Raw genomic sequence first — 14,573 nt, forward strand, 5'->3', positions numbered from 1 at the left:
TTGTTTCTTTTTATCATCATCTAAAGTCTTATTTGGGCAGTTAGCTATAACTATTGTTTTATTTGGCTTGTATATTTTCATGTTTACAGGACTTCCCAACCCATTGAACATGAAACTTCACTGCAATCAATGGTACCATGATATGAAGAGTCCTAATTTACACGACTTCTATATCTTCTACATGGGAAAGGGACTTACTCTTCTTGGGCTTCTTAATTTCAAATTGGTTTTGATTATGTTTTTCAGTTAGGGATTGTTTTGATTTTGATTTTGGATTTGCAGGTATTCCAACTAGCGGCCCATCCACCCTTCCCAGCATCTGATAAGGGTAATTTTTTTTTTTCCTTCAAATTTATCTCTCTGTCTCTGTCTTTCATTTTGGTGAATGGTTGAGGATGTTATTTATTTATTTTAGTAATGCATGAGGAATATATATATATTATGAACTGCATATTAAAAACTATCATGCTACATTGGAAGTGGTATTATTTGCCTAATCTTGGCATAGTGCTAAGAATAGTTAAGTTTGGAATCACAAAATGAGGACGTAAAGACAAACACCAGGCCATTGTACATTGCATTGGAGATATGGTTGAAGCTGGTCCCAGCTTTTGTCTGCTTTCGTTGCACTTTTTTGTTTGATATTCAAAGCCTATAAGATTGATGATCGTTATACAATCCAAAAAGTAAAAAAAGGAAAAAGAAAAGAACAAATCTCTACCCCAAACTGGCATTTTGCTTTCTATTCAAGTTAATTATGTTGTAGGTTTGTTCTTTTTTTGTTTACAATGATGAATTTCTAATTGTTTTCATATTAGCATATTGCTTTATGTTTCCATTCATTTTATTGATAGTTTCGTGATTGTTTTTCAGGTTGGGGTAAAGAATTAGGGCAAGTACAAGACTAATATACTATTTTGGAGTCTATTTATTTGGCTACTTGAATTTGTAATATTTTCATTGTATCTGGAGATTGTATTTTTTTTTTATTTAAAAATATACATAATGACTTAAGATTTTAGATTTATAATTATTGGTTATGTAGAGTGAATGTATTGAACAATACTTTCAATTACATGAATGAAGTTTATGTTGGCTTTGATGAGGATATAGTACCATTGAGAATAAGCTTTTAAAGTAAATTTGACTGTTATATCATAGTTTATGTGCCAATTGAAACAATCTTCCCATTAGCATTGTGAATGGGCATTGTACCATAAAGTTGTATTATGAGATTAGTGTATGCATGTTATTGGCAGGCTTTTTTATTTTAAGAAAGTAAACACAAAATGTGATTTGTCAATGCAATTGACAAACAGGTAGTGCCATTTGCATTCCAGTCGTGCAATTGACAAAAAAAAGTAGTACTATTTGCATTCCAGTCGAGCAATTGCCATTATCTGTGCACAATTAATTGAAAATTTAAATTTAATATGTGATATGTCAATGCAATTGACAAACAGGTAGGGTAATTTGCATTCTAGTAGTGCAATTGAGAACTAAAGTAGTCCCATTTGCATCTAAGGCAATATTAACAGCTCAACGACATTGAAAATAAGCTTTTTACAAAGCAAAAAAAGCTCCCAACCCTCCCCCCCCTCTCTTCTAGGGCCGCTAGGAGGGGAAGTGGTCATTGACCCTTCTCCCCTCCCCTTCTTGCCTCCTTGTTCCTCATTTCCTCCCTTCCCCCCCTTCCTTCCTTCATCTCCCTCTTTTTGGTTCTTTTTTTTTTTTTTTTTGCTTTTTCTCCCTCTTCTCCCCCTTTATTTCTTCTCTGGTTCCCTCTCCCCCTCTCTCCTTCGTCCCCCCTCCTCTCCTTTCTTTTATGTTCTCTTTCCCAAATGTCTACCTCGCGTTTTTTTTTTTGTTGGCTTGTGCTTTCTTTTTCTTTTTCTCTCTCCTCCTTATTGAATGACACTCGATTGAGACCCAAAAAAAAAAATTTAAATAAAAAAGAATATAAAAAAAAAAAGGAAGCCCATTTGCATTTCAGTCTTGCAGTTATTATTATCTTTGCTCAATTATAAAACGTAGTATTTCTCACTAATGATAAATCCTTCATAATTAATTGTATGTTCAAAAGATTGTAATCCATGACCAAAAAACTTAGTAGAATGCATAAAAACGTTGCTTAATAGAATGCAATTCGTAATTTCTGTCCTTGCAATTGAATTTTATGCACATTTTTGCAAATGTGGTTGCAATCATATTATACATTTTATTCCTAGAAATGCATGCTTTATAAGTTTAACATTTTATTCCTACAAATGCATGCTTTATAAGTTTATCTTGAAAATACAAAATAAAATTAAACTATATATTTGGATAAGTTTATTTCCGAAAAGGAACATTTGAATTGATTAAGGGTAATTTGTCTCATGTTTGACAATTGCTTTTGATACCATAAAAAAAGGAAAGAAAAAAAAAATATGTATGATTTACGAGGTTTTGCAGCATGATTACAACTTTAAGGTTCTTCTTAATCCCTAATCTTGTAATGTGGATCCATAACATTGTAAAATGGTGATTTACAATATTATGGATTTGGTGAGCCCTAATGTTGTAATCCAGGAGCAAAACCTTGTAAATTGTTACCAAAACTTGTAAGTTACGAGTTTAGGGATTCTTTTTACGACGTTATGGTGCCCTCAGTCTTTAATCTTGTAAAATATTTTTTTTACTAGAATAAGGATCCATTTTACATCACTAAGGTGCACCATTACCAATTCCTTGTAATGTGGATCCATATCCTTGTAAAATTGTGATTTACAACAATATGGATTTGGTGAACCCTAACGTTGTAATCCAGGAGGAAAATCTTGTAAATTGTTACCAAAAACTTGTAAGTTACGAGTTTAGGGATTCTCTTTACGACGTTAAGGTACCATCGGTCCTTAATCTTGCAAACTCTTGTTTACTAGAATAAGGACGGATTTTACATCCCTAAGGTCCACCATTACCAATTCCTTGTAAAATGGATCCATATCCTTGTAAAAGGTTGATTTACAACATTATGGATTTGGTGAACCCTAACGTTGTAATCCATTAGCAAAACCTTGTAAATTGTTACCAAAAACTTGTAAGTTACGAGTTTAGGGATTCTCTTTACGACGTTAAGGTACCGTCGTATCCCAAAATTGTAAAATCGGCCCTTAATCTTGTAAACCCTCATTTTACTAGAATAAGGACCCCAATTTACATCCTCATGGTCCGGACTTACCTGTAAACATTTGTGTTTACACGTACAAGGATTACACGTACAAGGACTCAATTTACTTTCCTAATGTCCCTAGTTACCTTAATATTATACTAGAAGTCATTCTCTTTGTAAATGACAATATTACAACATTAAGGATGTGTTTTACAATGTTGTGGAACATAACTATCCATAAAAGAGTAATATGAGACCTTAATATTGTAAACATCCGAGTTTACAAGTAGAAGGACCTAGTTTACCTTTCGAAGGTTCCCCTTTACCCTAAAATTGTACTACATGCCTTTATCTTTGTAAATTATGATATTACAAGAGTAAGGATAACTTTTACAATCTTGTGGAACATGACTGTCCTAAACAGAGTAATCTAAGACCTTAAAATTGTAAACATTTGTGTTTACACTTATAAGGACCCAATTTACTTTGCTAATGTCCTTAGTAACCTTAATATTGTACTAGAAGTCATTCTCTTTGTAAATGACAATATTACAACATTAAGGATGTGTTTTACAATCTTGTGGAACATAACTATCCATAAAAGAGTAATACGAGACCTTAATATTGTAAATAGCCGAATTTAATGACAATATTACAACATTAAGGATGTGTTTTACAATCTTGTGGAACAAAACTATCCATAAAAGAGTAATACGAGACCTTAATATTGTAAACATCCGAGTTTACAAGTGTAAGGACCTAGTTTACGTTTCCAAGGTTCCCCCTTACCCTAAAATTGTACTACATGCCTTCATCTTTGTAAATTATGATATTACAAGAGTAAGGATAACTTTTACAATCTTGTGGAACATGACTGTCCTAAAGAGAGTAATCTAAGACCTTAAAATTGTAAACAATTGTGTTTACACTTATAAGGACCCAATTTACTTTGCTAATGTCCCTAGTTACCTTAATATTGTAATAGAAGTCATTCTCTTTGTAAATGACAATATTACAACATTAAGGATGTGTTTTACAATCTTGTGGAACATAACTATCCATAAAAGAGTAATACGAGACCTTAAAATTGTAAACATCCGAGTTTACAAGTAAGGACCTAGTTTACGTTTCCAAGGTTCCCCCTTACCTTAAAATTGTACTACATGCCTTCATCTTTGTAAATTATGATATTACAAGAGTAAGGATAACTTTTACAATCTTGTGGAACATGACTGTCCTAAACAGAGTAATCTAAGACCTTAAAATTGTAAACATTTGTGTTTACACTTATAAGGACACAATTTACTTGCCTAATGTCCCTAGTTACCTTAATATTGTACTAGAAGTCATTCTCTTTATAAATGACAATATTACAACATTAAGGATGTGTTTTACAATCTTGTGGAACATAACTATCCATAAAAGAGTAATACGAGACCTTAAAATTGTAAACATCCGAGTTTACAAGTGTAAGGACCTAGTTTACGTTTCGAAGGTTCCCCCTTACCCTACAATTGTACTACATTCCTTCATCTTTGTAAATTATGATATTACAAGAGTAAGGATAAATTTTACAATCTTGTGGAACATGACTGTCCTAAATAGAGTAATCTAAGACCTTAAAATTGTAAACATTTGTGTTTACACTTATAAGGACCCAATTTACTTTCCTAATGTCCCTAGTAACCTTAATATTGTACTAGAAGTCATTCTCGTTGTAAATGACAATATTACAACATTAAGGATGTGTTTTACAATCTTGTGGAATATAACTATCCATAAAAGAGTAATACGAGACCTTAAAATTGTAAACATCCGAGTTTACAAGTGTAAGGACCTAGTTTATGTTTCCAAGGTTCCCCCTTACCCTAAAATTGTACTACATGCCTTCATCTTTGTAAATTATGATATTACAAGAGTAAGGATAACTTTTACAATCTTGTGGAACATGACTGTCCTAAACAGAGTAATCTAAGACCTTAAAATTGTAAACATTTGTGTTTACACTTATAAGGACCCAATTTACTTTCCTAATGTCCCTAGTTACCTTAATATTGTACTAGACGTCATTCTCTTTGTAAATGACAATATTACAACATTAAGGATGTGTTTTACAATCTTCTAGAGCATAACTATCCATAAAAGAGTAATACGAGACCTTAATATTGTAAACCCTCATTTTACTTGAATAAGGACCCAATTTACATCCTTATGATCCGGAGTTACCAATTCCTTATAATGTGGATCCATATCCTTATAAATGAGTATTTACAACATTATGGATTAGGTGAACCCTAATGTTGTAATCCTTGTTCAAAAACTTGTAAATCACTACTCAAATCTTGTAACTTATAAGTTTTATGATCCTTTTACAATGTTATGGTACTCTCATATCCAAACTACTGTAAATCACTATCCAATTATATGCCAATTGCCAAACAGGAAGGGCATAATTGCATGACCCTTATGCAATTGCATTTTTAAAAAAGTGAAAACTTGATAACTTCATTTACAACATTATGGATTAGGTGAACCCTAATGTTGTAATCCTTGTTCAAAAACTTGTAAATCGCTACCCAAATCTTGTAACTTATAAGTTTTAGGATCCTTTTACAATGTTATGGTACTCTCATATCCAAACTACTGTAAATCACTATCTAATCATATGCCAATTGCCAAACAGAAAAGGCATAATTGCATGACCCTTATGCAATTGCATTTTCAAAAAGTGAAAACTTGATAACTTGTATAACCGGTAACTAATTTTTTTAAAATTTTAAAAATATCATAAAGGACAAATGGTGCATGGGTGCACCTGGTGCACTATAGAAGGTGCCAGAGAACCAGTTGTGACTTCATGTGGTCATTTGTTTTGTCGAGATTGTTTGGACAAATGGCTGCTTTTTCACGTCTCAGATGGAGTGCCCTGTTTGTCATAGTAAGGTGCTTGATTCATCGATTGTTCCGATTAGGCCGACACCTGTATGCAACATAGACCTGGATTATGGCTTGAATTTGTCACCAAGACCAAATGGGGGACTTTTCTTTTGAACATTTGGTTAATGTGGAGAGCTTTTGGTGATGCAGGAAACTTAATTAGTACAAGCTAGTAACTTACGCCCCCTTTCCAAGATATATATTTTGAATTTTGTTATTCTATGCAACTACAACTATAACTATTGCAGTTCATGAATTAGGTTCAGCTTGGGATTGCTGTCACTTTTAAAAAAAAGTTGCTTATACTGTACGTTAAAAATAATTAGTTGTAAAATAAAGCAGTTCCATGTTTCGTAAACAATATTTTAAAAGTACTGTTAGTACAAAAAGCAGTGTTAATACTGTTTGGTAAATTTTAACATAAAACTGTTGTAACTGTGAATAATTACTAAAATAGATATGATGTTAAATGTGTTATGTATTAATCATGTGGTAGTAGTGGTAGTGATGGAGTGGAGGTGGTAGTGGTGATGAAGGTGGAGTTGATGGTTGTGGTAGTGGTAGTGGTGGGGATGTCGCTTGTGGAGGAGCTGGTGATGATGGTGGTAGTGGCAACATGGTGGTGGTGGTGGTGGTTGTGGAGGTGGTGGTGAAGGTGGAGGAGGAGGTGGTGGAGATGGTGCAGGAGGAGGAGGTGGTGGTGGTGGTTGTGGAGGTAGTGAATGTGGTGGTGCAAGTGGTGGAGTTGGACATGGAAGTGGAGGTGGTGTCATTTTTAAAAAGAGTAATGCTACACTTACCATATTTTTTTTTCCCACATTTCTATACCACATGATGTGGCATGTCCACATTATATATCACATCAATTAAATCAATGAAGCGTATTTTAATTAATACAATTAGAAAAACAAATACGGGAATAAATCATAAAAGAAAAGAAAACATTAAATACTTTTAATTAATGTGGCTATCCACCTTAGTTGCCACATAAGATGGTATAAGAATGTGGTATACAAATATGATAAGAATAACATTATTTTTCTCGTTCAGTATTTTCCTTTCCTAATTTTTCCTTAAATATCACACAAATGTATTTATTTATTTATTAAGTGGCCCTCATAAATCATAATTAATCATTATTTTAACAAATCAAACAGATATTCTATTAAGACGAATAAATATCATAACATAACGAGAGCAGTTTGGGCGTTCGCTCAACATTTTTATTCGCCTTCGAAGCTAACTCGACGCGTATTCGATGCTAATTCTACGCGTATTCGACGGAATATATACGATCGTCGTCACCGCGAAACATAGGACTCGATTTTGAAATCACATCCAACCCAATCCGCTCTCTGACCTTAACAAAAATTAGAAACTCTACAATTTACGCTCAGTGGCCGTCGACTTCGCTCTTGTCTTGATTAGCGCTTCAATTCTCTTCAGTTCTCTGAATTCGTTTTGGGCGTTTTCTGGGTTTGATTCGGTTTTCGGCGGGCTTCCATCTTTGGCTTAAATGGCTGCCGGAAACCCCAGTTTTCCAACGGTCAGAGATTAAAACCCACTATTCAATTTCCGTTCCTTTTGTGTATTCTTATATAATTTACTTTTGGGTTTATTGAATTGAACCTAACGAGTTGTTTGCAGGCATTAATTTTGTGCACCCGTTAATCTACTTGCTGGGTTTTTCATATTCGCTCTGTTTCTTTTTTGTTTGGGTTTTGCATACTGAGTGATCCATTTGCAGGAGTTCTTATTTTTTGCTTATTGTTTTGTTGGATATTTGCAGGATATTTGATCTTTAGTCTCTCTCTCTCTCTCTCTCTCTCTCTCTCTCTCTCTCTGCTTTTTTGTTATTGTTTTCATTTTTCACGTATATATTATCTTGTCGCATCTTAACATAACAATGAGGTCTAGATGCCCTCTTGAAGAACGGCTTCTTCAGAAAAGGAATTCTCGGGAAAATTTGGACAGGTTCATACCAAATAGGTCTGCAATGGATTTTGATTTTGCGCATTACATGCTTACTCAAGGTAGGAAAGGTAAGGAAAACCCATCTAGATATGGAAGAGACTATAGGAAGCAGTTGGCAAAGGCTATGAACATGAATCGCACTAGAATCCTCGCTTTCAAGAACAAGCCTTCTCCCCCTGTGGAGCTCTTCCCGAGCAACTTCTCTTCTTTCCCACAGGATAAACCGGCGAACTCTAAGCCACAGAGACACATTCCTCAAACTCCAGAGACAACACTGGATGCTCCTCACCTTATTGATGATTATTACCTGAATTTGTTGGATTGGGGAAGCTCCAATGTTATCGCGATAGCTCTTGCAGACAGTTTATTTGTGGGATGCTACTGATCATTCTAATTCGGAAGCGGTCACATTTGAGGTTGAAATGGGACCTGTTACCAGTGTCAGTTGGGCTGTTGATGGACGCCACATTGCCATTGGACTGGACAATTCCGAAGTACAGCTATGGGATTCAACTGCAAAGCAGTATCTGAGAACCTTGAGAGGTTGTCACAAATCACGGGTAGGCTCACTAGCATGGAACAATCACATTCTTACAACTGGAGGAATGGATGGCCGCATTGTAAACAATGATGTAAGAATTAGATCGCACATTGTTGAGACATACAGAGGACATGAACGCGAGGTTTGTGGGCTTAAGTGGTCAGCCTCAGGGCAGCAATTAGCAAGTGGAGGAAATGATAACCTGCTCCATATATGGGACAACAGATCAGTGGCACCAACACAGTGGCTTCACAGGCTTGAAGACCATACAGCTGCTGTAAAAGCCCTTGCTTGGTGTCCTTTCCAGAGAAATTTGCTCGCTTCTGGTGGAGGTGGGAATGATCGGTGCATAAAGTTCTGGAACACTCACACAGGTGCTTGCCTGAACTCGGTGGACACTGGCTCTCAGGTTTGTGCTTTGCTGTGGAATATGAATGAACGAGAACTGCTTAGCTCACATGGGTTTACTCAGAATCAGCTTACTCTTTGGAAATACCCATCAATGGTTAGAATTGCAGAACTCACGGGTCATACGTCTAGAGTCCTTCATATGGCTCAGAGCCCAAATGGTTGCACAGTAGCATCAGCAGCTGGTGAAAGACTGAACTTCTGGAATGTTTTTGGGGACCCTGATGAGGTTAAACCAGCTCCCAAAGAGCCTTTTGCCCATGTGAATCGTATCCGCTGAACAAGAAAATGAGAAATTACATCGGATGGAGATTTTATGGGCCAAAAACTACAATCAGGTATGGGACGCTGAACTGGAACTTTGATCAGTACTATTCTTTCTAGTGCAAGTTGGGATGAAATGAAAAGCTTCAGCGAAGGTCTCAAACAGTTGCAGTGCTTAGGGTTTAGGGTTTAGGCCATATTATTTCTCAATTCCCCTGTATGAAGAGTGATGGGAAATAGGAAAACTTTCTCAGTTCCACTGTATAAAGAGTGATGGGAAATAGGAAATCTTTTTATTATTTAGGTAGTAATGGATTTCAAGAAATCCTTGAAATCATAGACATCAATAAAGATAAGTTCTCTTTTCCCAGCAAAAAAGAATTCCAATTTTGGAATCACAACCTTGCCCCCCATATATTGCTTGTGGTTGTCTCTTTGATCACTCCGATTAGGCCGACACCAGTATGCCACCGAGGCCTTGATTCTCTCTTCGATGTGCCACCGAGACCCAAGGGGGGACTTTGCTTTTGAAGATTCAAGTAATGTGGAGCTGTTGGTGCTGCAGGCAGCTGAATTAGTACTAGCATTTGCCCAGTGCTAGCTTGCTGTATTAAACTAGCTCACTAGCAGCAATGACATTGTTAATGTTCTTCCTTAACATTTCCTGATTTTTTTGTGGGTAGCGTGTTCCCTGAATTTTCAATCTCTCTCCATAAGGTTTCTCATCAACAGTATTTGCTAGTGAGCTTGTGTGAGTTCTTCCAAGCTTGAATACGATTATCATGTTTGTAATTTTGGTCAGTAAATATAGTACACGCTTAAACTTTCCACTTAGCATGAGCAAGTACAATGGATGCTCTTTGAGATGGGAATAATCAATTTCAATCCCACACTTCCACAGAAAAAAAAATGAGTTAAGAAAGAGAAAAGGGAGGATTTGAGCTTTGTGTCAGAAAAAATGCGTTAAGTCCTTCATAAATGAATTTAATATTTGTTTTTTTAAAGTCAAACGATGTCTTTTAAAAAAGCGAAAAGGATTTATATACCAAAAAAAAAAATTTTAAACGGGAATCAGGTTGAAAACTTGCAGACCGCGAAATCAAAACCCTATAATCTCTCTTTAGGAAATTAGAAACACCACAACCCTATTCTCAGTTTCCATTTCTTCTTGAATTTTTGGAGTTTTGGGTTCGTTCCAAATTCCACTTCTTGTTTGTTGGTGTTCAATTTCATTTTTGCATTCTGGGTTTGATCGGTTTTGGGCAGCCGTGAATCTATGGCTTCCAACATTGAAGGTACGTCACAAATGATCAAGCCTGGGTTTCAAAGCTGCAGGCCAAGGATGCGATTTATGAAGCCCCCTAAGGCTTTCCACTTCCGAATCCCAGAACCAGAACCAGAACCAGAAGAATGTGATCTCATGGATAAAGATGAATTATATGCGCATGGTTATAAACCTATTGCCTTGTCTTGTTCTGAAATTAAGCCTTGCAGTCCTTGTGAGGCCTCTTCTTCCACGGAAGGCAGCTGTGCTCTTCATTCAGTTTGTGGTTCCTGTTCTACCCCATCTCTGGATGATGATGATGATGAGGGAGAAAGCCATGAACTTGATGAGATCAACAGCCCACAGAGTGATGACTCTGGCTCATCAATTTATTCACCCTCCCATTTTGACAGCAATTTGTGCCTGAGAATGGCAAGAGAGCCGGCGATGAATACATGTGGCCATTTGTTTTGTGCAAACACCATCATCATCAAGACTCTGCCTGTGCAATACCGAAACCTATTCTGAATTTTTTTTCATATGCATTGAAGGAAAAGAAAAGTACCAAGAAAATTATCTTTTATTTAAGTGGCTCACTTAAATCATAAAAAGTCGTCATTATTTCAACCGGAAATCATACAAAGATTTTATTAAGACAAGGAATGATCATACAATGACATGATTATATAACCGTCAACTCTATCCCTTGCTTTATTTCCTGCGCTCATGTTCACCTCCATCTTGGTTGATACTGGTCCAAGAGAAACAAGACAAGTTAGCAAGCTTTTTTATATGTAGCAAAATACATAAGTTAATTAGGGGAAAGAGAAAAAAAAAACATAAATTTCATGCCAATATGCAAAAAAATTTCCACATTTAGCATTAGCAAGAGCAATTCTTTAAAATGTGACACTCACTTCTGGCAGTTGATGCTCTTTGAGATAGGGATGTTCAACGCAATTCCACACTTGCCAGGCAGTGTAGTAGCTGCATCTTCCTTAACATCAGGTAAGCAACTGGCGGCCACCTTGCAACATTCACAAGCCTACCGCCTATCCGTGGTGGTTTGCGCTATTGCCTTGATGTTTTCCACCCTTTGCAGCAAGCCTCCGGGGTTACTCCGCCGGAGGTCAGATAGGTAACACAAGGGGCTAAATTCGAGTTGACTTGGGCACAATTGACTGCCTCTCCTTGCTGCACCATTAGGTGAGCCAGGACTAGCACAACCAACATTGCTATCACAATTCCCTTCATGATTTTTTTTCTTGGTGTTTTGAAATCTAAGTGAAAATCTTGATAGTGATATTGTGTTTTCGTGTTTGTGCTTGTGGTTGTGCTTTGGGGATGGATGGTTCACACTTAACATTGTTTGTATATATAACAGTTTAGTAACCATGGCCTAAACAAAAACAGTTGTGGAATTTTGGCCTCTTTATATGCCCTCTAATGTCACTTGGATAACAAAGACCAAAGAAGAGAAGCTTGGGGCTGATTTCAGTTAGGCCTTTGCAGGCTTTACAATTTGGTGGCCTCACTTGATCTCCTCAATCCAGGATTTTCAATAAAATTTTGTTTGGATCCAAAACCACCCTCAACTTATACTTGAAACTGGTTATAGGCAGTCCAAAAAAGATGACAAATGAGAAGAACAGAAAGGAAAAGAGGCATGTACGCACTGATCAATATTATCTAAGATTAGTAATTTTGCTTTTGTTTTTGGAAATGGAACAACAAAGTATGGACAGAATTCCAATTCTTTGATGCGCTTTGTACAATCAGTTCATAGCCACCTTAACCAATTAGCATCAAAGTCCTTTTGCAAATGCATATGCATGCAACATGATATGTGCCATCTTGACGGTCGGCTCGAATGACATTATCCGCCCTAATTCGTAATGGAAGGGTCAAGTTAAACTGGAATCTTTGCTTTTTCCCTCCACTTTTCTCAATAGAGTAATGTAACTCATAATATTGGAAATTGAATAAATATAAAATTACGAATATTTTTGCATTCGAATTTTCTTTTAATTTTTCGAGCTAAAATTATAGACACAATTGCAATTGATCATTGGAACTTGAAGCCATACAAAGAAATAAAATCTAGCAAGGATATGTTTGTACTGTGTTCTACGATTTTGTTAATCCAACTCTTATGCCAATGATGACAAAAATCTACCAAATTCGTTTGGGAGTTTTTCTGTTATTTTTTGGGGTACACTTCATATGTGCTTTGTTATATAATTAATTTTAGTGATTTTAAGTGATTATGGAGAGAATTTCTTCCCATGTACTTTTTCATAAAAGTGATTATTGATCAATTTAGAATCATTTTCAAACAAATCATCATTTGAAGTAGAACAAGTAAGCCAAAGTCAACTTAGATAGTTAACAAATAATTTATCTGGAAGAAATCATTTTGCATATCAACTTTGAAAACCGATGATATCTACTTTTTAATGTTTGCTTTGTAGGATCTTATGTTGCTTGCTAAGTATTATATATGATAAATTTCATCTTGACAGAAAAACGTGAAACCGAATAGGGCAAGTTGACCTATCATTTTCTTCTATCTTATGAAACAAAACTCAAAACAAATTGCCAATAAAAAAAGGGTCCATAATGATCATGTACAAAACCAAGGGTGGAATTATAAAAATAAAAAAAATAAAAAAAGCCCAACGCTTTACACTTGGGATTGGGAATCTCCTTGTCTAAAAAAATGCAATAAAAATTATTAATTGGTTATAATTCATGTGGCATGGGGAATGCTGTAGTGTTGAGATCATTTAGCCATTGATCAACAACGGCTAGCTGGCTCATCTCAACCATCTCTATTAGGCTTTCGCTACCCGACTCGGCTCCAGCCACCGAGCCAGCTCCGGTGTTTCTCCTTTTTGGCCTTGGCGACCCACTGTCTGACGAGGAAGTCGAAGAGGAAGTTTCCGGTGCCCGCCGCTTTGGGGTTATTCTAACCGGCTCGCATCCCTCCGAGCCAATAAGGTGAGGGAAGTTGAGCTTGGCTTTGGAGCCTCGCATCTTAAAAGCGGCTTTGTCATAAGCCAATGCCGCATCCTCCGCCGTCTCATAGGTCCCAAGCCACACTCTCGCCCCGTTCTTCTTAGGATCCCTAATCTCCGCTGCATACTTCCCCCACGGCCTCCTCCTCACTCCTCGAAAGTGCCTGCCCGATGACGGCGCGTGAGTCTCACGCGCCACCTCTATCCCTTCCAAAACCACCTCCTGAGGCTCCGATTTCACGGGTGTGGTCTCAACAACATCAATGTGGCTGTGATCTGATGATGGACTCCATCTGCTGTCTGTGGAACCACTGTAAACGACCACGTCGTTATTGTCGTCCACTTTCAGCGGCATGTCGCTCCAACTCTCCCCCGAGAAAAGGGCACTCAAGCTGAAACTCCGGCAGCTCATAGGAGGAGGGCTGCCTGAAGCTGTCGGCGAAGATTCTTCCAAAACAGTATCGAAATTATCGTCGAGAAGGTGTTGCCGAATGGACTCCAAGAGAGCAAAATCAGACTCCAAACTAATCTCTCCAAACATTTTGGGATGAAACTGTTCTTGGTTTTTGAATCTTAAGCTCTTGTAAAACTAGATTCGAATGGCTTAGGATTGTTGATGTAGCTGTTGTGGTTCAGGCCCTCTGTGTTGTGTGTATTTATATGAGGGCTATGCATATATTTGTTATTTTATTCACAGTAGTGCTGTCATTGCCATGAAACTTCATTGATCCGTGGATTAATTTAATCACATGCATTACATGCTTTAAAAAATTATTTGTGAATTAAATAAAATATTAAAACCCAGGGATAGATTAATCTATTGGCCAGTGTTTCAGTTTACCTATTTGTTTATAGGCTCTGAAAACAGTGATCACAAGAGGCCAAAACAATGGCTGATAGTGGCAAGTTGCAATAGGGCACAGGTGACAGGTCACCCTGAATTATTCTCTCTCAATGTTGGTGGGTGGTAGCTAGCATGAGTGCATGATCCATGTAGTAGTCCAATGACATCTCTAA

General features: G+C 36.8%; 1 protein-coding gene, 1 long non-coding RNA gene and 1 pseudogene across 3 annotated transcripts; 2 read left to right on the top strand and 1 right to left on the bottom strand.

Annotated features, from left to right (window-relative positions):
• Positions 1-9: 9 nt before the first annotated feature.
• LOC117620018 lies at positions 10-892 on the top strand. Its single transcript, XR_004584651.1, has 3 exons — positions 10-132; positions 283-328; positions 874-892. It is a non-coding gene; the product is annotated as an uncharacterized LOC117620018 (long non-coding RNA).
• A 6,394-nt stretch (positions 893-7,286) lies between these two features.
• LOC117619362 lies at positions 7,287-10,067 on the top strand (annotated as a pseudogene). The gene has a single exon (XR_004584557.1). The product of XR_004584557.1 is annotated as a cell division cycle 20.2, cofactor of APC complex-like (transcript).
• Positions 10,068-13,281: 3,214 nt separating this feature from the next.
• On the bottom strand, positions 13,282-14,097 carry LOC117619700 (ethylene-responsive transcription factor 2-like). The gene has a single exon (XM_034349707.1). The coding sequence runs from the start codon at positions 14,095-14,097 to the stop codon at positions 13,282-13,284; it is 816 nt and encodes a 271-aa protein (XP_034205598.1).
• Positions 14,098-14,573: the final 476 nt, after the last annotated feature.

Source organism: Prunus dulcis, chromosome 2, assembly GCF_902201215.1.
Source record: "Prunus dulcis chromosome 2, ALMONDv2, whole genome shotgun sequence".
Lineage (NCBI taxonomy): Eukaryota > Viridiplantae > Streptophyta > Magnoliopsida > Rosales > Rosaceae > Prunus > Prunus dulcis.